Source organism: Armigeres subalbatus, chromosome 2, assembly GCF_024139115.2.
Source record: "Armigeres subalbatus isolate Guangzhou_Male chromosome 2, GZ_Asu_2, whole genome shotgun sequence".
NCBI lineage: Eukaryota > Metazoa > Arthropoda > Insecta > Diptera > Culicidae > Armigeres > Armigeres subalbatus.
The window spans coordinates 6554188-6574452 of NC_085140.1; the positions used below are offsets into that span (position 1 = coordinate 6554188).

The window sequence follows — 20265 nt, forward strand, 5'->3', positions numbered from 1 at the left end:
TTCCTTTTCCATCGAGTTTGGATTGAGCTACGTTCTCATTGCTCCACTGTGTACATCGTAATTACATTTGATCTTTGCCGCAACTACCAGTACGCTTATCTCATCATTGTTTATACATTTGAGAGGATAAAGATATAGAATGATGGCATAACATAAAATTCTAACAAAGCTCACGAGTCTATTGAATCAATGGTATGGAATATGGCTGTAAACAAAATCTGCTTTCAATTTGGTATTTTTTAAGAAAATCGATATTTGAGCTAACTATGCGTATCTAAATCAACTAAGCATTTGAAAAAAAAGCTCCAATTGAAAACAATATAATTTTTCCCACTAACAATTGTAATGCCAGTTTCAACCTGCTCAGTGTACTTTTATTTTTTTTTTGCTCAGAATACTTTCTCATTTATCAGGAAAACGACGTTTCCGCTTAACTTGTTCCAATTGCACAACTTTATGTGTGCCACATGGGAGCACAATCGCCATCGTAGCTATAAAAATATCTTCTGGGAACTTGTGTGGAACGATCGATGGTATGCCGATGTTTAACAACGGGTAACAAGCAGAAACAACAGTAAGCCACATTGTGTGCAATCGAATTCTATGAATTTTAAGTTGCCAGCTAGGTGCGATGGTTAATTTGTCGATGGAAAATGTTTTATCAGGTGCTATCCACAAGTTACGAACTTCTAGCGGCAATCGTTTCATTTTGGCAGATATTCGAGAATGAAATGTAACAAGTGTTACGAGGGCTGCTAATTTGGTGTTCTTATGATAAATAATTAACAGCCTACATTTTTTTACTGTCACCAAGACAGCCAAATTTTCAACAATCATAAAAATCAACATGTCAATTAATTAGCATCCAGGTATTTATCAATGAAAGATAAAGAATATCGCCAATTTTGTCAAGTGCAGAGAGATAACCTAGTAGTGATACTATATAATATATTGGGCAAAGAGGAGGGCAAGTTATAAAATAACACGTCGAATGATGAAGCAAACTAAAAATGAAAGTGTGCTCGCTGGATACGATCACCAACGCAATGTTAGAGACGCTAATGCAGTGTGCATCAAAAATGTTTCTCCTCTATTTTCAATCATATAAAAACAATTATGTAACGGTGTCGTCGGCCCCATATTAACATGACAAACATTTAAGGCAAATAGCGATCATTTAGCACCTTTGTATCTAAATGAAAGTGCGAACTGACGTCAACGCGATTTTTCTAAAATAGTCCTGTAAAGACAACATGTCTAAAAGATAGATGAAATCGTGCAATTATATGTAATTACACTATTTCATTAGTTTCTTAACAGATGACAGGGTGGCCACCGAACCGGGAAAAACGGGAAAAGCGGGAAAAAGACGGGAAATTGAAGTCACCGGGAAAAAAAGCGGGAAAAATCGGGAATTCAGGACATGTACCGGGAAAAAAATAATTACTTTCAATAAACGGAAGAATTTCGCATCATAGTTACAGCCATTGCTCTTCTTCATGAGGGAGATAATTTTATTGAAGATGATATAAGGTTTTTATTGAAGTGGATATAAGGAAAATAATTACTCTTTAATGTTTATTAATCACTCGCATTCCAACTAGATTATTTGATTTCACAAAATGGTTTGTATGAAAAACAAAGGAGGAACTTCCGGAGGAATTCCTGGAGGAACTTCCGGATGAACTCCTAGATAAACTTTCGGATGAACTCCTGATGGAACTTCCGGAGGAATTCCTGGAGGGACTACCATAGGAATTCCTGGAGGAACTTCCGGAGGAATTCCTGGAAGAACTTCCGGAGGAATTCCTGGAGGAACTTTCGGAGGAATTTCCGGAGGAACTTCCTGGAGGAACTTCCGGAGGAATTCCTGGAGGAACTTCCGGAGGAATTCGTGGAGGAACTTCCGGAGGAATTCCTGGAGGAATTTCGGAGGAATTTTCTGAAGGAACTTCTAGAGGAATTCTGGAGGAATTTCCGGAGAAACTTTCGGAAGAATTTCTGAAGGAACTTTCGGAGGAATTCTTGAAGGGAATTCCGGAGGAATTTCTTGAGAAACTTCCGGAACTCCGGTAGTTCCGAAGGAATTTCTGGAAGAACTTTCAGAAGAATTCTAGGACGAACTTTCGGAGAAATTCCACTTCCGAAGGAATTCTTGAAGGGACTACCGGAGGAATTTATGGAGGAATTTTCAAAGGAACTTCCAGAGAAATTCTTGGAAGAAATTTCGTAGGAACTCTTGGAAGAATTTCCAGATGAATTTTTGGAAAAAAAATGAAGGAATGCCTGAAATATTTCTCTAATGCTTTCCTAGAAGAATTCGCAATGGAATGCATACAAGACTTCAAGGAGGAATACCTGGAAGAATTATAATTTTTTTTTGAAGAACTACTTAAATAAATACAGTATTGACCCGATTTTGTCACTCCCCGATTTTGTCTACCCCCGATTTTGTCTACCCCCGATTTTATCACGTTTTCGACCCGATTTTGTCACGTCCCGATTTTGTCACGTTTTCGACCCGATTTTGTCACCCCAAAAAATTTTAGTCATTCTTTTTATTTTCGTAAATAATACTGCAAACAACGTTGATTTCCATGAAATAACTTTCACTGCCAGTAGTTTATTATGAATGACTTCTGAGTACCTGGGAAGGATTCTATAAGCATTTTCGACAAGAAATAACTGGTACCGTTCACGCATTTTGCCTTTCCAAGGCATAAAATGATTCATATTTGTGAAATGGAATAAAAAATTTAAAATATTTTTTTTACCGATTTTGTCACATACCCTGTTTTATCACCCCAAAATTCACCAGGGGGGTGATAAAATCGGGATATTACTGTAATTAATAGGGGAATTTTCAAACAAATTGCAAATGAATTATTGAAGGCCCATAATATTTCTTAATCATTATTTATCGGTGAGTACAACATCTAAAGCTCAAAGTAAAGAGGGAGCGCAACAATGAAGAACAGTATTAATAGGTGTCGCAAGCGAAACAAAACCAACATATTATTGTTGTATAATCTAATACCAATATTTTAGATTAATCATCTCCTCAATGCCTCCTCCTGGTGATCAATGATATTTATCTGTATATTATTATGTTACGCGTCTTCGCCAGTTATAAAATGACTTTAAATGCAATAAATGGTCGGCTCCTAAATATACTTTGACGGAGGAAAAAAAGTAGCTAGAGTTCAACAATAGGCGGGGATTTTAGTCGTTTAACATTTGACAGATCAAACCAGTGGAATTAAAATGAAAAGTGATACGAGATACGTATTATGACAGGTGAAAATCGAAAAATGAAAAGAGGTTGATTAAAAAACTGTCCAAAGAAATAAAGACCAAGAAAATTATTCTTAGTCTGTTTTACTCAAAGAATTGCAATGATAGTGTACCCACTCGTAATGGAATCTTGATCGCATTCTGCTTGCATAATAATTCATCCTCTTTAATAATCTTTACTTTATTCAAACAAACAAAGATATACAAACATGATGATGACGCAACTCAAACCACACGTCTTCTCTTACAACTGTAAGAGAAGAACAACTAACAGCTGAGAACAAGTTACTGGGGGACCCAACCCCTTCTCCCGTTTAGTTGATTCATCTTCCGTTGGACAGAACCCACCCTCGCTCTAAACATTTCCGCCACCTGCGTTAAATTTAATATTTCCTTTCAATTACTTGGCATCTTGAAGCTACTCCACTCGCATGTTAATCTCGTCAATCAGCGCCGGCCGGCGCCGCCAACGAAAAGGAAAACCTGCTGCTACTTTACGTGTACACTACATAGAGATATTTTTCTGAATCATCGTCGAGCATCTTTTCGATTTCCATCTCGAAACCGCCGGCTGGCGCTATCGGCTTTGGGTTAACAAATTGACTCAGTTCTTGGAATTCTATTTCCCGATCCTAGTGCGGTGAAAATGTACTCCACGATCACGATATACGCGACCACTAGCCACAGAGGAATGCTCACCAGAAAGATTAGCGTTTGGCCAAAAAACGATAGGAAGCGCATCAGACAGCTTTTGCCGAGACGGGCGGACATGTGTTTCCAACTGAGGCACGGGGAGCACAGTTTGTTCGCCATTAGCTGTTTGAAGCTTCTTGACCTCGGTGGACGAACCGGGTACTTGTCGCTGGTGGAATCGAATATGTAAACATCTGAATCGGATACCAACAGCTGTCGCAGGCATGGCCTATTTGCTCTTGAGTCAATCGTGGCATTAGCCGACGATGATTTGTTGCATATCAGAGTTGAATCCCAAATCCCACGCCGTTTGACCGATTGTCTAGAACGAATAGCTCCGCGGTAGTTCAGCGGTGTTGATGTATATTGCGCTAATAAAAAGTAGATTAAATATTTACATGTTAGTTTGCAGCGTGCATTAAATATAACGGGGCAAAATGTATCCCAAGCAGACCATGTAATTTTTTTATGGGTGAACGTTTCCAGTGTGATTCATCGCAAAGAACAGTGGTTGAAAGTTATATGTGCAATGTTGTTTAACTGTCCTACCTAAACCTTTTTAAACTGACCTAAATGTCTAGGAGTTGGATGCATCATACTTTGTAATCTGGGCGTGTTGCCTGAGAATGGTGATGGTAGCAGTAGATGACAGACAAAGTTGTATCTGAATAAACTGGCTTGCTTAGATATTTTTATATTTAAAACAAAATAAAAAATATTAGAAAAGGTCCTAGAGCCTGTTATAACGCAAGATCTACTAATCTTATTTAGAGCATATTGGTTATAAAGAACAACACTTAATATCTGCAAACACTTAATATTAGACAACAATAACCAACCATTTTTTGTAACCTTCAAGAATGACTCATCCAGAACATAATCAATATCAAAAAATAATCCACTTCTCCCTCATGGAACATCTGTTGGTCGGTTCATCAAAATATCAACACTTCCTTCTTATCATCGCGGTTCATAGCACGTGAACGATGCTGGTGCTGCAATTTGCGTCTATAACGTTGCGTCGTAAGAACGATGACACTTCCACGGTACTGAATTCGTAGAAGATTGCGCGCTACTGAATCTGATCCGTTGATAGTGTCATTGTTCTGGGTTCAGCAAAAAGTGTCCCAAGAACAAGAGTAAACTCGTTTTATTTAAATCAACTGACACGTCGGTTATGATAAGGAAATGAGGAGGACCCGGTGCACATGATGAGTAACATGCATTTATGACTAATACGAAAATCGCCTTAGTATAGTTAAACGGCATAAAACAATCATAAATTATTTACATTTGTATTTAGAACGAATGCGATACAGTTCATATTATCGAAATTGAAATAAAATGCTTCTCAAAAAGATACCTACGTCCTACATGCTTCTTGATCGCTAATTATTTGGACAAATGGTCGAAAAGACGATGACACTTCAAATTTTCGTGTCGTGGGCTCATTCGAACCGGGGAATCACATGCGCTATTGTTTTGAAAGTCGCGAAATAGACAAAACGCTACCCACCAACAGTCCGTGACTGCCAAATAACACACTCATGTTAAATGGGTACGTGCATTGTAGCAGAGTGGTACGGATCTGAGTTGTCGATCAGTGGAAAAAAAGACACCACATTTCTGTTGGGAGTGTTGCGAGTTTACCATGACGGCATGTTTTGGCAGCCGAGCTCGAACCCAACGAGATCGAATTAAGCCGGGTGCCAAAATGTGACCAACGGATTTTTCTTCAATTAGCACGCGTTTTCAATAGCAGCAGCGGCAGCCAAACGGAATTCTTGTACAATACCTTCTGGCTGGTTGGGTGAAGTACAAATGGGTAAAGTTTTTGATGGGTAATCGGATTTAATAGCTTAATAATTTAAAATTACCTTGTAGAAGTAATAATAGCAACAATAATGGCCACAAAATTCAACCTTGAAAGATGAATGCAATATATTTTCAATTGCAGTTGAACAAGTAAGCTCTATTATGAGTAGGGTGATATCTCTGGTTGTGGGCCACTCTTCATAACTTGATACACTTGATTGATACGGTAAATTTGAGTTATGTCAAACTTGTAGTTCGACACCCTACATAATCAGAGCCAATGCGTACACACGTTGACACGCAATTTACTCACAAAGCGTGCAAACAAAAATAGTTGTTAAAATTTATTTGTGTTCTATTTCAACATTTTATATTTTTTAGGTGCGGGATTAAAAAACACCTAAATAAATAATTAAAAAAAAATAATTCAAGTGCGAGAAATCGAAGCAAAACATTGCAAAAAGGTGAGTTTTATACTTTGATGTGATATAAAATTCCAGTGTCGTGTAGATTTGCTGAACAAAAGAAAAGTGTCTATTATTCTCAGTAATGGGGCACTCGATTTGCCTAAATGTAGGCCGCATCAAACTCCATCAATTCCGAATAAATTCCTAAAGAATTCGTGAAGGATTCCGCCGAAAATTCTCCCAGATATTCGTTCAAATATGCCTTTAAAAGTTCTTTCGAAAACTCTTTTAGGAATTCCATCGAAATTTTCTTCAGGAATTCTTTCGAAAACTTCTTTAGGAATTCTTCGAATTTTTTTTAAATATTTGCTTCAGAAGTTCCCTTAGGAATTACTTTTGGAATTCTTCTGGGAATTCCTTTGAAATTACTTCTATTTAAAAATTACTATATTTGGAATGTATTTGCAAAGAAATTCCTGAAGAAATTTTGAGAAGAATTTTCTAAAGGAATATCCGAAAAAAGTCCTCAGGTAGTTTTTCACTGAATTCCTGAAGGAATATCCGGAAAAAAATACGTATGGAAATTCTAAGCGAATACTTGAAGAAGAAATTTTGAAGGAATTTCCGGAGGATTATATAAAGGAATCGTTGAATGTATTTTCTAATTTATTTCTAAGTAAATTTTCAGAGGAATTCTCAAAAAAATCCATGAGATATTCCAAAAAGAATTCCTATCTTTCCAAGGAGAATCTGAAGGGATTTCCAAAAGAATTCCTAAAGAAATTCCAGAAGTAATTCCAATTAGAAGTTCCGAAGATATTTCTAAATACCTCCAGGAATTCCGAGGAATTTCTTCAAAAGTTCATAAAAAAATTTATTAAATTGGCGAAAAGTCCTTTTGTTCAGAGAAATCTTGGTGTATATGTTTAAATTTGAGGAAAAATATTAAATTTGGTGGGTCACATCCCCTAATTAAACTTCGCCAGAGTTCAAGTCTACAAGAAACAAATTCTTTCCTTCTTCAAATGTAAGACGAGTTGTATGACAACTTGTTTATGACTCGCTGCCGGCCTATGACATATGCATTATTTATTCTTACATTTAAACGACTCCTCAATTGAACCTTTGAATAAATTATGTAAATACAACATGTACATGACGTCATCAACAAAGTATATACGCTTTTCAGCGGAAGGGTGGTTTTCCGAGCAGCGTAACGATACATACAAAATCCTAGTTAATCCATCTAGTGGTGATGATGCCTTTCTTGGTCGTTAAAAAGTGTTGAAAAACGTATAAGAAAAGTCTAAAATAACACTGATAGGTGGATAGGTTTTATTTACCACAATTGTTTATAAGCAATGTAAAGTTTCCTGCCGAACGCAAGTTGTTGCAAGCAAATTGAATCATAAGTTTTCATCACCGGTTTTCCAGATCCATAGATTTCCCGTCGAATGCAACTTATAGTAAGCAAATCTTCTTTCTTTATTTTATTTTCTCTTCATCCCTTTGACGTAGAATTATGTCCTTCGGTAAGATAGGGGGGTCATTCCAAAGTTTCAAATTTGGAACCGCCACGTCACGGTTTTTCAACGGTTTATGGAGATTTTTGTATGATTCGATCAGTAATCTCTCTAAGATTTCATACTACTTTTGTAAACAATTGATTCAAAGCATTTTACTATTGAAAAATTCAATATCGTTAGGTAGTGTTGAAATTTCACCTTTTCAATGAACTGCCTACATTTCGCCTATTACACATCCAGCTTGAATATGCACAAAATGTTGATGATAGAATTTCGAATCCACTATCGCATTATACGTAATTTTTTCAGTTCAATCAAAGGTAATTGCCTATTTCCGGGGATTAAACCACCCGACTTGGACGTTAATTTACAATTGTAAATTGTAAATTAACGTAATTTTTTGTTCAATTTGCGGTCGTGTCTTTGATACAACCTTCTGTTTTTTTTTATTCTTCCTTACTTCTTTTGCATTCACTATTTTTTCTTACTTTTTCTTTCACTCTTCTGCCATCGTTCATCTTTCTATTTACTTTCTTCTTCTTCCTTCTCCCTTCTTCATTCGTTATTGCTGCTTTCTTATGCCTTATTCATTTTTTCATCTACGTTATTCCTTCAAAATTCTTCCTTCCTTTTTTTCTACTTCTAATTTCTCACTCCTTACTTATTTTTTCTTCATTCATCCGTCTTCATTATTCCATCTCATCCTCATGTCTTCTTCTTTCTCTTTTCTTTCCTCACCTTCTATTTCATTCTACTATCTTTCTTCGTTTATCCTTATTTGTCATCCATTTTTCTTCTTCATTCTACTTCCTTTATATTAATTCTTCCTTTTTATTTATCCTTCTTCCTCATTCCTTCATCTTTCTTCATTTTTATCCTTTTTCTTCATTTCTCTTCATTCTTCATTCATCCTTCTTCTTTCTGTCTCACTTATCGCCTCCCAATGATCATCTCTACCAGCTTATTTTTCACTACTCACATCTTATTTCTCATCTTTTTTTTAAATCTTTTTTTCGATGAATTTTGATAATCAGTTCGTCACTTCTTCTCACCTTTTAATTCTTACCTATCACATCTAACTTCTCATCAATCAATTCTCACTCCCCATTAATCATTACTTACTTCGAATATCTCATTTCTCACTTTTCACTACTCACTTCTCAATACTCTCTATTTACTTCTCCATACTTCTTTTTCGTTTCACACACTTAACAAAGAATAAAAGTAGAGGGTTGTATCAAAGATACAGTCTTAATTCAACGTAGAATTACGTATAGTGCGATAGCGGGTGCGAAATTTGATCATCAGCATTCCTAATAGAGGTAATAAACTATAGAGGATGACTATCGCTGCGGTTCCCTTTGTTATCGTCCCCAAACATGTTGGGTACCTATCTGTCAAAACGTACTGATTTTTCCTTCGTTGACATTTAGTGCCCTATCCTCGCCAGCAAAAGATGTTTCGCCAATGACGACAGCGACAATCTTCCTCTAAAGTTTATTACCTCTATTGCATTCATGCATGTTCATGCCGTATGGTATATGTTAACAATTTACTGTTAAAGTGCAATTTCAACATTAACCTGCTAATTTTTTTTCAATAGTTAAATGCATTGAATCAATTGTTTACAATAGTTGTATATAATCTTAAAGAGTTTACTGATCGACTGATCGACGAGAGTTAAACATTCTCTGCTTTAGCGTGCGTTTAACGATTTAGAACTCAACGTCATGATCGATCAATTTGAAATACTTTGAAATCGTCGGTGTACATGGGATAAAAAGTTTGAAGTTGACAGAACAAAGAAGCTGCGTACAGACGTTCATGAATCAGAAGTTCAACTTTTTTGGTCATACAACTTGGAATCGAGATTGAAGAACGATCGCGCGATCTACAGAAATATTGTGTTCTGCATAGTACGGTCGGTAGAAAGTTAATCAGTGCGCGTTTTTTTCATTTTATGAACAACAGGACGATCGCGAGCGTTCGGAATAAACAAATCGTTCGGAATAAATAAATAAATAGTTGCTTACCAAGGCGACTTCCTATAGATTCCTTATCATATAACCAAATATCCCTTTCCCATGGCACTCACGAAGATGCAGAGGATTCCTCGGTCTCTTGTAGCAATGAGTGTTGGACTAATTTTCCTCCCCTTATCCTAAATTGACTGTGAGGACGTGGCCGGCATCGTTATTGGTCTTGAATTATGGAAACTCCAAATCATGTACAGTGAGAATGGTTTTCTAATCCCAGGAAAGCTATTCATTTGGTGAGCTGTGCAAATTTGTTGTTTCTCGGCCAATCACGACTAGCAACTACGATGTGTACAGTCAATCAAGCTAAGCTAAGCATACAGCTTGGAATCGAGATGGATGATGGGAGTTACACGTCTTTTGAATTGAAGTATTATTTCTTTTCAGACAAATTACAAAGTCGTCTGTGCAAATTTCCCTGATTTTTCCAGGTTTTTTCCAGGTGTTTTACATTAATTTCCAGGTAAAAACAAACGTGCCATATATAGATTTCAGCAGCAAAATAATCAATTCAAAAAAGTAAAAAATATTGAATTACTCAAGAAATTCCTCCAGGAATTCCTTCGCAAGTTCACCCAGAAATTGCTTCAGCCATGCAATCAATCCCTTCCAGGTTCCTTTTCGGGAATTTCTTAAAGAAACCATACGAAAAATCGTCCGGAAATCCTTTTTGAAATTCCTCCGGGAATTCTTTTTCGGAATCGGTTTTTATCTTGGAAATTCCTCCAGAAATAATTTAGAAAATTGCTAATCATTCTTATAGACACTCTTTTAGTATTTTATTTTAAAAAAATCCTTGGAAAACTGATCACGAAATTCTTTCGGAAGTTCCTCCAGGAATTGCTTTGAAAAATCTTAACTAACTAACAATTAAGTGGGGCTCCGTGGCTGTGCGGTTAGCGACGTCAATTGTCTAAACGCATAGGTTATGGAGCGTGGGTACGACTCCCACCCCGGTAAGAAGAAAACTTTTCGTGATCGAAAAATCCTTCACCGTTATGTGTCCTGTCCGTTGTCTAGGTGTTAAGTGTTCAGTCTGTACGACCTCTGGTCGAAGACGGTGTTCCTGCCTTTTTTAATGTTTTTAATATATTCATAAAGAATTTCTGAAGGGAATACTCAAAAGAATTTACAAAGTAACCCCTAATTGATTTCACGAACAAATTCCTAGATTTTACCAAAAACAGTTTTTTGCGGAACAACGATACATTATCGTTCACTACATTTTCAATAGATTTAATTGGTATATTTATTCAAACATTTTTAATATTTTTTTCCATCTTTTGAAAGAATTTCACTCATGATCACCGGGTATTAATTTCCCTAATTCTGTCAGAAATTTCCTGATAATTCCAGAATTTTCCAGGTGGGGAGGAATTCCCTGATAATGCCAGGTTCTCCAGGTTTTTCCAAGTAGTCGATACCCTGACACAACAGTCGTCTCCATTTAATTCGGTACATAGCTGTTCGTTGCCATTTAGCTTCACTTTTCAGTCTGATGTAGGCTTCCTCCATGACACGTTTTACGTCATGTTACGTCGATGCTGTAGTTTGGCCTTCCACCAGAATTGTTTGTACGATCTCCGAGGGAATGATCTATGAAGAGGACCAATCCATTGAATTTAAATCGTTCTCAGCAGCATCACAGTCACAGCGAGAGAAGTCAAAGCCTAAATCCATTTCTTTCACTGTAGATTGGAGATGATGATCCGTGTTGCGTAAGTCTAATCAAACGTAAAAACAAACGGTGTGTGATGTTCGTGAGGGCTTTAAACTGAACATGGGGAAGTTTACTGTTGTTTACAATGGCCAAGTCAAGAAGTTTGAGTCCGTTGAGAAGCCAAGTCCGTTTGAATTCGATACATTGGGGGTGGGGATTCTCATCGATTTGTTTTCTGCGAAAAATGACAAAACAAAACTGGACTGTCCGGACGCACGTTTCGGTCGATTTACTGGCCTTCGACCATCTTCTGCGGACAAATCTTCCAGTCACTTATTTTCTAACAGACAGCCATTACTAGTAACTAGGGGAACGGTTCGGCACTTCATCCCATAGCTCCTATTTCCATCCTATCAAAAACAAAGCAATGAAAAGGAATTTGGTTTGTTTCTTATTTTTGTGATTTTTTCATTAGTGAGCACCCGTGTTAGCAAAAATAAGCGTCAAGATTGTTGCTGTATTTCTTTGTTTTGCGATGAGATGAATATATGTTCAGTGAGATGGAAAACGGAACAGTTCCCCTATATCAGAGAAACTTATCATACACTTATCAGAGAACATTTAAGTGCGATGAGATGAGAGTACTTCCACCTCGTTGGAGATTACTATTCGAGTTGCTACGATCGAAACGATAGATGTTATAATTACCATCAAGAAATTGAAAAGAATTTCCCTTGAAAATTGCCATAAATTTCCGTGCAATATCAGAGGAATCTTTCCAAGTAAATTTTGAGCAATTTCCGTGAAAATCCAAAGGGAGTTTAGAATTTCCATTGAAAATTTGGCGGTGAGGCGGAATTTCGAAAAAAATTTCTATAGCAATTTGCCGTGAAATTCAGAAATAGAATGTTTGCGGAGAAAATTCTATAAAATTTTCGGTGAAAATTCTGAGAATTTCTTAAAACAAAATCAAAGAATTATTTGCGCAAATTATTTTAAGAATGCTTTGCAAAGGGAAGTACAGTATTTACATTAAAGATCTAAAGTGAATTTGTAATGGAAACTCAAATAGAATTTTCAAATAAAATTAAACAAAATTCAAATCCTATGCAAACTGTTACTTGGACTCGAAATGCGAACCAAAATTTTTCCAAAATAACTCTATAATCCGCCATTGAATGCCAGTATGTATTAGGCAGATTACAATTAATTACTGTAGCGCCTCTAATTGTTGTAACAAGAATCTTACCAACAAGGATATTAACGATCATTCAGTAATTTGCGTTCGATCATTTAGTAGTTTGTCAATAACACATTCCAGAAGCTGAATTTCAAAATATGTTGTATGGTGGACTTCTAGTGCGAAGGTTTTTCTACAACTTTGCCTAATGGTTCGTTATTAGAATTCAACTAATAACGGAGTTAGAGCGCTAGTTGCAGTAACTTAGACTAAATGATTGGAATTTTGTTATCATTTAGTCTAAGTTACTGAAACTATAGCTATAACTCCGTTACTAGTGAAATTCAAACAACGAACCATTAGGCAGAGTTGTAGAAAAACCTTCGCACTAGAAGTCCACCATACAACATATTTTGAAATTCAGCTTCTAGAATGAGTTATTGACAAACAACTAAATGATCGAACGCGAATATTGAATGATCGTTAACATCCTTGCTTACCAAAGTCAGCGTTTTGATGCAGAAGAATTAATATTTCTGTGATGACAATGTCATCAGGATTCGTATACAACACAGGTTTCAATACAGAACGCAAAATCGTGAGATAAGAAATAGCACAATCTAGTTGCAAGTCCAACACGGTGTGAGAAATGATTACCAAAGATAATGCAATTTATTTGTTTTATAGACTTTATTTTAGTGATCTTTCAAAGATTCAAATTCTAAAAAATAGGTACCTTACTAAACGTTCCTTTACGCAACGAGTTTTACATTTTATTTGCAGATGAATTTACAAGCTAGGTACCGACGAGGAAGGAATTAAAGTTCACTTCATAATGACAAAAATTGTGATTTTCTATGCAACGATGCAGTGATTTTTCGTGATTAAACTCCACCATTGCTCAACAGAAAATTAACTCCATCCAATAACAACAGTAAACCACAAATGTTCTCAGCGGGCACTCGAGATACGGAGGTTGATGAATTCATAACCAATTATAAGAACCCACTTCACCGAACCTATTGACGTCTACAGAATTCCCATGTGCAGTCATAATGTACTGATATTGACTCTTGAGTGGTCCCGCATAATAATGTTTTGCTGTGTTCTAAGATAAGGGCTTCGCCCCTACCACATTCAGCCCGATGATGGTTCCACATGCCTTGATTGCGTTCTGACGGGAAATGTTCGGACTTTATTGGCTTCTATTTGGAATGATATGTGCTTATATGAAAAATGACGTATGACGTTTCCAGTAGAATCGGAACCGGGATGTCTACGTGCTGTATGTTTGAACTCATGCGGGAGCATTGTGAGCATTTAAAGCCATTTATGTACATACAAAGTACGATAACTTATTCATGGAAGCGGTATTCATGTCTATCGTTCTATTCAACGATAATCTGTGGCTTGGCTGATAACAGTCGCATTACATTGAGCTCATTTTGGGAAAAGGGTTCATAGAAAAGACCAACTGACCTTGACATATATCACGCAAAATAGCGTTTTCTCTAGAAACATTATCTAGATTGCTTTGCACACAGTAGAATAATGCTGAGCATGTGTCAAACACGTGATAACAAACAATCCCACTGACAAGTGAATGCTATCGGATATCACCGATCAACGAAGGGTAAATCATTAACATGTGTCCTCTAATGTGTGGAAAAGTTTACTGTCGGGTTGTCGGCGACCTTTCTTCTTTATAGCAAACCACCCAGGTCTGCATCAATAATTCGAGCAAATCGACAGACACATTCACAGATTATGGAAAAACCATCCTATCGTGCACTCCTGCCCCGGCACGCTTGATTACACATTACGGGAGAATAACTGTTCCTCAGTCATGGCATTAATAATGCAACCTTGGCAGTGAATCCAGTGTGGTCATTATGACGTGCAGCGGATGTGAGTGAATGCATCGATTGCAATATACAGACGGAGCACATTTTTGATAAGGAACAATACAGTTGTTTAGGTGGAGAGAAGCGACATCAGAATCATATTCTCATCAGCTATGTGGTACGAGTCCAAATATACAGAATAAAGGAAGAACAATGAAGTATATCATTTTCCCAGATTTGTAATTACCGATTCATTTAGAAAATAATGATTCGTGGTAAATGCACTAAACGATAGAATCTCACAATTGTACACTTGTCAGTCAGTTATTACCTTTTTTCCCTTATGTCAGATGAAAGAGACGCGATAAGCGTTGGAGTGTGTGGTTGTTGAAGTCGTGTCATGTCGCATGGTGAATGACGATCGAATGCAGTACGGTATGAATACATATATGCATCATTCTTACAGAAGCCTGCCTCGGTCAGATTCCTCTGTTCTGGGTACAGCGATAATAATGTTTGGCCTATGTGATTGAGTCAGCGAAATAATCACTCTCTCGGGCTCTTTGTCTAGTTTATATGAGTCCTCTATTCACTCCAAAGTTGTTGATACCTGCCTTTGTTCGAGATAGGACAATCATATTCTATATTCATTTGGTATTGATTTCAATTCCAATTCGATGTGAAGGCCGTATTGGATAAAAAAAGATGCACATTGATTCGTTTTAAACCTTTTTAGTGACTGAATAAATTTATGACCTTTTGAATGAAACTTTAAACAGTCAATGGAAAGTTCCAAACGAATCAATGTGCATATTTTTTATCGAATTGAAATCGAAAAAAACATCTCTATCTCTAGAGTACTTATTCAAAAGGACGTATGTGATTTTGTAAACCAACACCACTAACAGGTAGCCGAAGGATTCCCCTACCTGTCTGTTGGTTTGCGTGGGAGTGCTATCAGATTGGACAAATAGACGTTTGAATCTTTGTTTACAAAATCACATACGTCCTTTTGAATAAGTACCCGGGATCTGTTAGGTCGGGACTGATTTGCGATTTGGGCGTAACTTATTTTGTAAACAAATATTGGAAAATGACAAAACTACGGTTTGTATCCGACAGAACAAACTTTCCTCTATCAGATAAAGGAAACGGACTTTTTGTAGATAACATTGTAATTTTTATAGGTTGAATAGCCTTCTTTTTCATCTGCCTTTGCAAATTCTCTCTCAAAACTGATTATATTTTGTATGGACATTGGCTAACCCGTCTCCTAAGATTACAATAAATTCAATTGCGTATTTTATTCTCTGAAGATACGTATTCGGGAACTCCAGGGTTTCCATTTTCACAAGAGACCAGAATCAAAACAGCTTTATGTACGTTTTGTTGTATCCACCAATAGTTGTATCACTCTTTTGTCCTCGTCTGACTAAATTGTCATTCCTGGGTTATAATTCTGCTGTCTTCTAGAGTCCCTTAGTTTACTGCTGCGGAACATGGAAACACAAATTGTTCCCAAAAAAATCCCATCAGGAGCTTCGTAGAGGACGAAGAATGGAGCAGAGTGTGATATTTGAGTCGACGTCCATCAAATCCGCATCCTTTCCATGATTTACAAGGCTATATGCCATGGTTGTTAAGATCCTGATTGAGATTCAAGATCCCGACCCGATTCTGAAATTGTTTCCACCGCTCATCCTAGTCATAGATAGATTACTTTATCGCTTATTTCCTTTGTTTAATAAGTTTAGACCTATTTAAAATACCACAGCGTAAATTCCTGTTGAGAGTCCTGGAAGCTCAAAGCTGACCTCACTAGCGGCGCTAATTAATTTAGCCTCGAATTCGTCAAAAGTTTCAACAGATGTTTGCAAATGTTGGCCTTTAAAAGTAGCCCAGTCGTTTCTTATTGGCCTTGGCAGCTTATCGCCAATTCATGCATGTGTATTGTGATAGCTTTTTCTGGTTCACCGTCTGAAGATTCCAAGAAATTCTGCACAGTCATTACTATTTCCAGAATTGTTACAGCTTAGTTGAAAACGCCCTGGAATTGTAGTATTCTAATTCCTCCCTACCATTACCACAATTAGGTTAACGTGATCTTTAGTGAAAAACCCAGATTAATCCACCTAGCGGCGATGATGCCTTTGTCGTGCATCGTAAAATGTACTGAAAAAATCACATAAGAAAGGTTAAAAAAGCACTTTAGGGGAATAGATCGCATATTTTCTATCATTTTGCATGTTTTTGCATTAATTACTATGCATTCCCACCATCCTTGAAATTTTTTTTTATTTAAAAAAAAATCCAAGGAGAAAAAAACAATGATTTTTCAATAATTCCAAAATGCAATGTTCGATCGGGCCAATTTTCAATAGCAATCAATGGGACCGCATTCCGTAATGCTAAGTTCCAAAAAGTGTGTCTACAAAACGTGTACACATACATACATACACACACACACACACATACATACGCACATTCAGACTTCACCTCGATTCGTCGAACTGAGTCGATCGGTATATAACACTATGGGTCTCCGAGCCTTCTATCAAAAGTTGTTTTTTGGAGTAGTCCTATAGCCTTTTGGTACAACTTTGTTGTACGAGAAAGGCAAAAAAATCTAAGACGAATTAAGTACTGTCCATTTAATTCCACCAGTTAATTTTCGTTATCTTTGCAGATACGTATTTCGACCGCAACTGTGTGGTCGTCTTCAGTGTCTTGTACTTGACTCGACTTGAAGAAAACAATCGCAACTTACACTATTTATACTACGCTAGGTACCTAATCTAATCTTTATTGTTTAGGTAGAAACTTGAAGAGCCAAGAGCTGCCATTTCCCTGATCCTTATTCAACAGCGCTGTTTGTACCTGTCGGTGGATTTCCAAGCTCTCAGCTACATCGAGTTTCCATGGGGAAGAGACATTTCTTAAAATTTTAATATTTGATGCCGTAATTGGGTGATTTTCCTTATACACATGCTCTGCTACCTTAGATCTAAATTCGTAATGTAATCCCTTATCGTTTTCTCTTTTCGCCTTACTCACTTCCGCAATATGTTCTTTGAACCTTATATCTAATGATCTTTTTGTTTGGCCTACATAGATTTTTTCACATTGGGAACAACTTATCTTATAAACGCCTGCCTTATTCAACATTTCTACTTTATCCTTCGTTGAACCCAAAAAGTATTAATAAGAAAGCAGAGTCCGAGTTCATGAAGACATCGATAAAGAGGCATTACGCTAAATTAGAACGAGTGACTTTGGAGTGCTACAATATGCATTTAAAGTTAGCTAAGGATAACCCGGAATCATTCGACCTGTTTTGAAGAAGGTAAAGAGGGCAGAAGAATGTGAATCAGACCGGAAGCGGAGACTGCACAGGAAAAAACTGAACAAATTGCGAGTGAAATCAGCAGAGGAAATCCGTACTGACAACCCCACCGTACAGATCATCGAAGGATTCGTCGTGAACCGTTCGACACAGCAGTTTACGGAGGAACAACTAGCTCACCTCAACAAGGGACTGGGGTATGGGATCACACAGAAATCAGACGTGGAACAGATCATCGTGGACATGGAGACAGCGATTTCCCGAAACATCGAGCAACAGGATCAAAATACAGCGAGGAACATCGTGGCAGACGCCATCAAAGAAGGACGGCACGGGACAACGAACCATGACGAAAGGAGGATTCTAAAGGAGCTTAAGGAAAAACCAGTATACTACGTAAAAGCCGATAAGGGAAACGCAGTAGTGGTAATGGATAAAGAGGACTACGACGAACAGATGACGACGAAAATCAACGGAGGACCTTATAGACATTTGAGAGTGGATCCGCTACCAGGATTAATACGACTCACGGACAAAACAATAAAGGAGTGTAAGGCGATCATCGGAGAAGCCCGAGTAAAGACAGTAAACCCGGTTCTACCTAGGATTAAAGGACTACCAAAAATCCAAAAACCCGGCAAGGAGCATCTCAGAGATAGTTTCATCAGTGGGTTCCCCTACCCAAAACATAGCCAAATGGTTGGTAAAGGAGTTCCAAAGTATGCCGAAACCATTCCCCAGCAGGTCAGTCATCAACACCCAGGAGTTCGCCCAGAAGCTGTTGGAATCAGGACACATCGAAGAAGAGGACATAATGGTATCATTCGACGTAGCGGCATTGTTCCCTAGCGTTCCAATGAAAGATGCTCTGAATGGCGAGGAAAGGTGAAGATGTACCTAAATCTGGCAGGGCTATGCATGACGGAGAACTACTTCACATTTCGTGGCAACTACTACAAACAGACGAAAGGAGCACCGATGGGAAATCCGCTATCACCGTTTTTGTGCGAACTGTTCATGGCGAATCTGGAGAACAACCTACAAGAACAAGGAATACTACCCCAGAAGTGGTGGAGATACGTCGACGACATTTTCAGCATCATCAACCGAAAGGATCTACCCAGGATTATGGAAGCGATAAAAAACGTGCATAAGGACATCAAATTTACCTTCGAAGAGGAAAAAGAAGGTAAAGCCTGTCCACGTTAAATTTCGGACACTTAGGTAATGTCCACATGATTTGTCGTCATTTTATCTATGTAGGCGTGTTTAAAACATGCTGAAAACAGCACATAAAGCGGACAGATTCAGCTGGCATGTAAATTGGTCGCCTCAGTGGTTTGTGAAAATTTTCAAAAATCGCGTTATAAGATGGGTGTCCGAAATTTAACGTGGACAGGCTTTAAACTACCTTTCTTGGATCTACTAGTCATCAGGGAAGCAAATACAACATTGAGCCTCGAAATCTACAGGAAGCCCACGAACACCATGAGAGTCATCCCATATACATCGAACCATTCGTACCAACATAAAATGGCAGCATTTCATCACATGATCCACAGGATGCAGACGATACCCCTGAGCGAAGAAGGAAAAACGAAGGAACTACAATAGACGAATCCAAGTAAAAATAAGAAGAAGACACACGACGGTGTTAACTTTGACAGCTCCTACAGCACAGCATAGGAAGATAATTTTAAAATGCTTATTATAAATTCTAGACAAAATGTAATTAAAATCTGATTGATGTACGATACGGAAAAAGTTCTGAATTACATATTCGGAAGCTTTTCTCAATTTTTTGAATATTTTCCAAAAATGTGCCTATCATACAGTTCGGAACTTTTTCCGTATCATACTTCAATCAGATTTTAATTACATTTAGTCTAGAATTTATAATAAGCATTTTAAAATTATCTTCCTATGCTGTGCTGTAGGATCTGTCAAAGTTAACACCGTCGTGTGTCTTCTTCTTATTTTTACTTGGATTCGTCTATACAGTAGTAAGGCGAAAAGAGCAAACGATAAGGGATTACATTACGAATTTAGATCTAAGGTAGCAGAGCATGTGTATAAGGAAAATCACCCAATTACGGCATCAAATATTAACATTTTAAGAAATGTCTCTTCCCCATGGAAACTCGATGTAGCTGAGAGCTTGGAAATCCACCGACAGGTACAAACAGCGCTGTTGAATAAGGATCAGGGAAATGGCAGCTCTTGGCTCTTCAAGTTTCTACCTAAACAATAAAGTAATTTACTATATAGGTAAATAAAGTAGGCAAATAAGATTAGATTAGGTACCTAGCGTAGTATAAATAGTGTAAGTTGCGATTGTTTTCTTCAAGTCGAGTCAAGTACAAGACACTGAAGACGACCACACAGTTGAGGTCGAAATACGTATCTGCAAAGATAACGAAAATTAATTGGTGGAATTAAATGGACAGTACTTAATTCGTCTTAGACG

At 37.4% G+C, this 20265-nt stretch overlaps 2 protein-coding genes across 5 annotated transcripts in view; both read right to left on the reverse strand.

Annotated features, from left to right (window-relative positions):
• The window catches only part of LOC134217600 (protein draper-like), a 102760-nt gene that overhangs the window by 43384 nt on the left and 39111 nt on the right, over positions 1 to 20265 (reverse strand). The window lies entirely within an intron of this gene.
• On the reverse strand, positions 3475 to 4655 carry LOC134213975 (uncharacterized). Its single transcript, XM_062693424.1, has 2 exons — positions 4557 to 4655; positions 3475 to 4358 (listed from the first exon to the last, which is right to left on the reverse strand). Exons 1-2 carry the CDS (start codon positions 4582 to 4584, stop codon positions 3886 to 3888), a joined length of 501 nt encoding a protein of 166 aa, XP_062549408.1. The 5' UTR covers positions 4585 to 4655; the 3' UTR covers positions 3475 to 3885.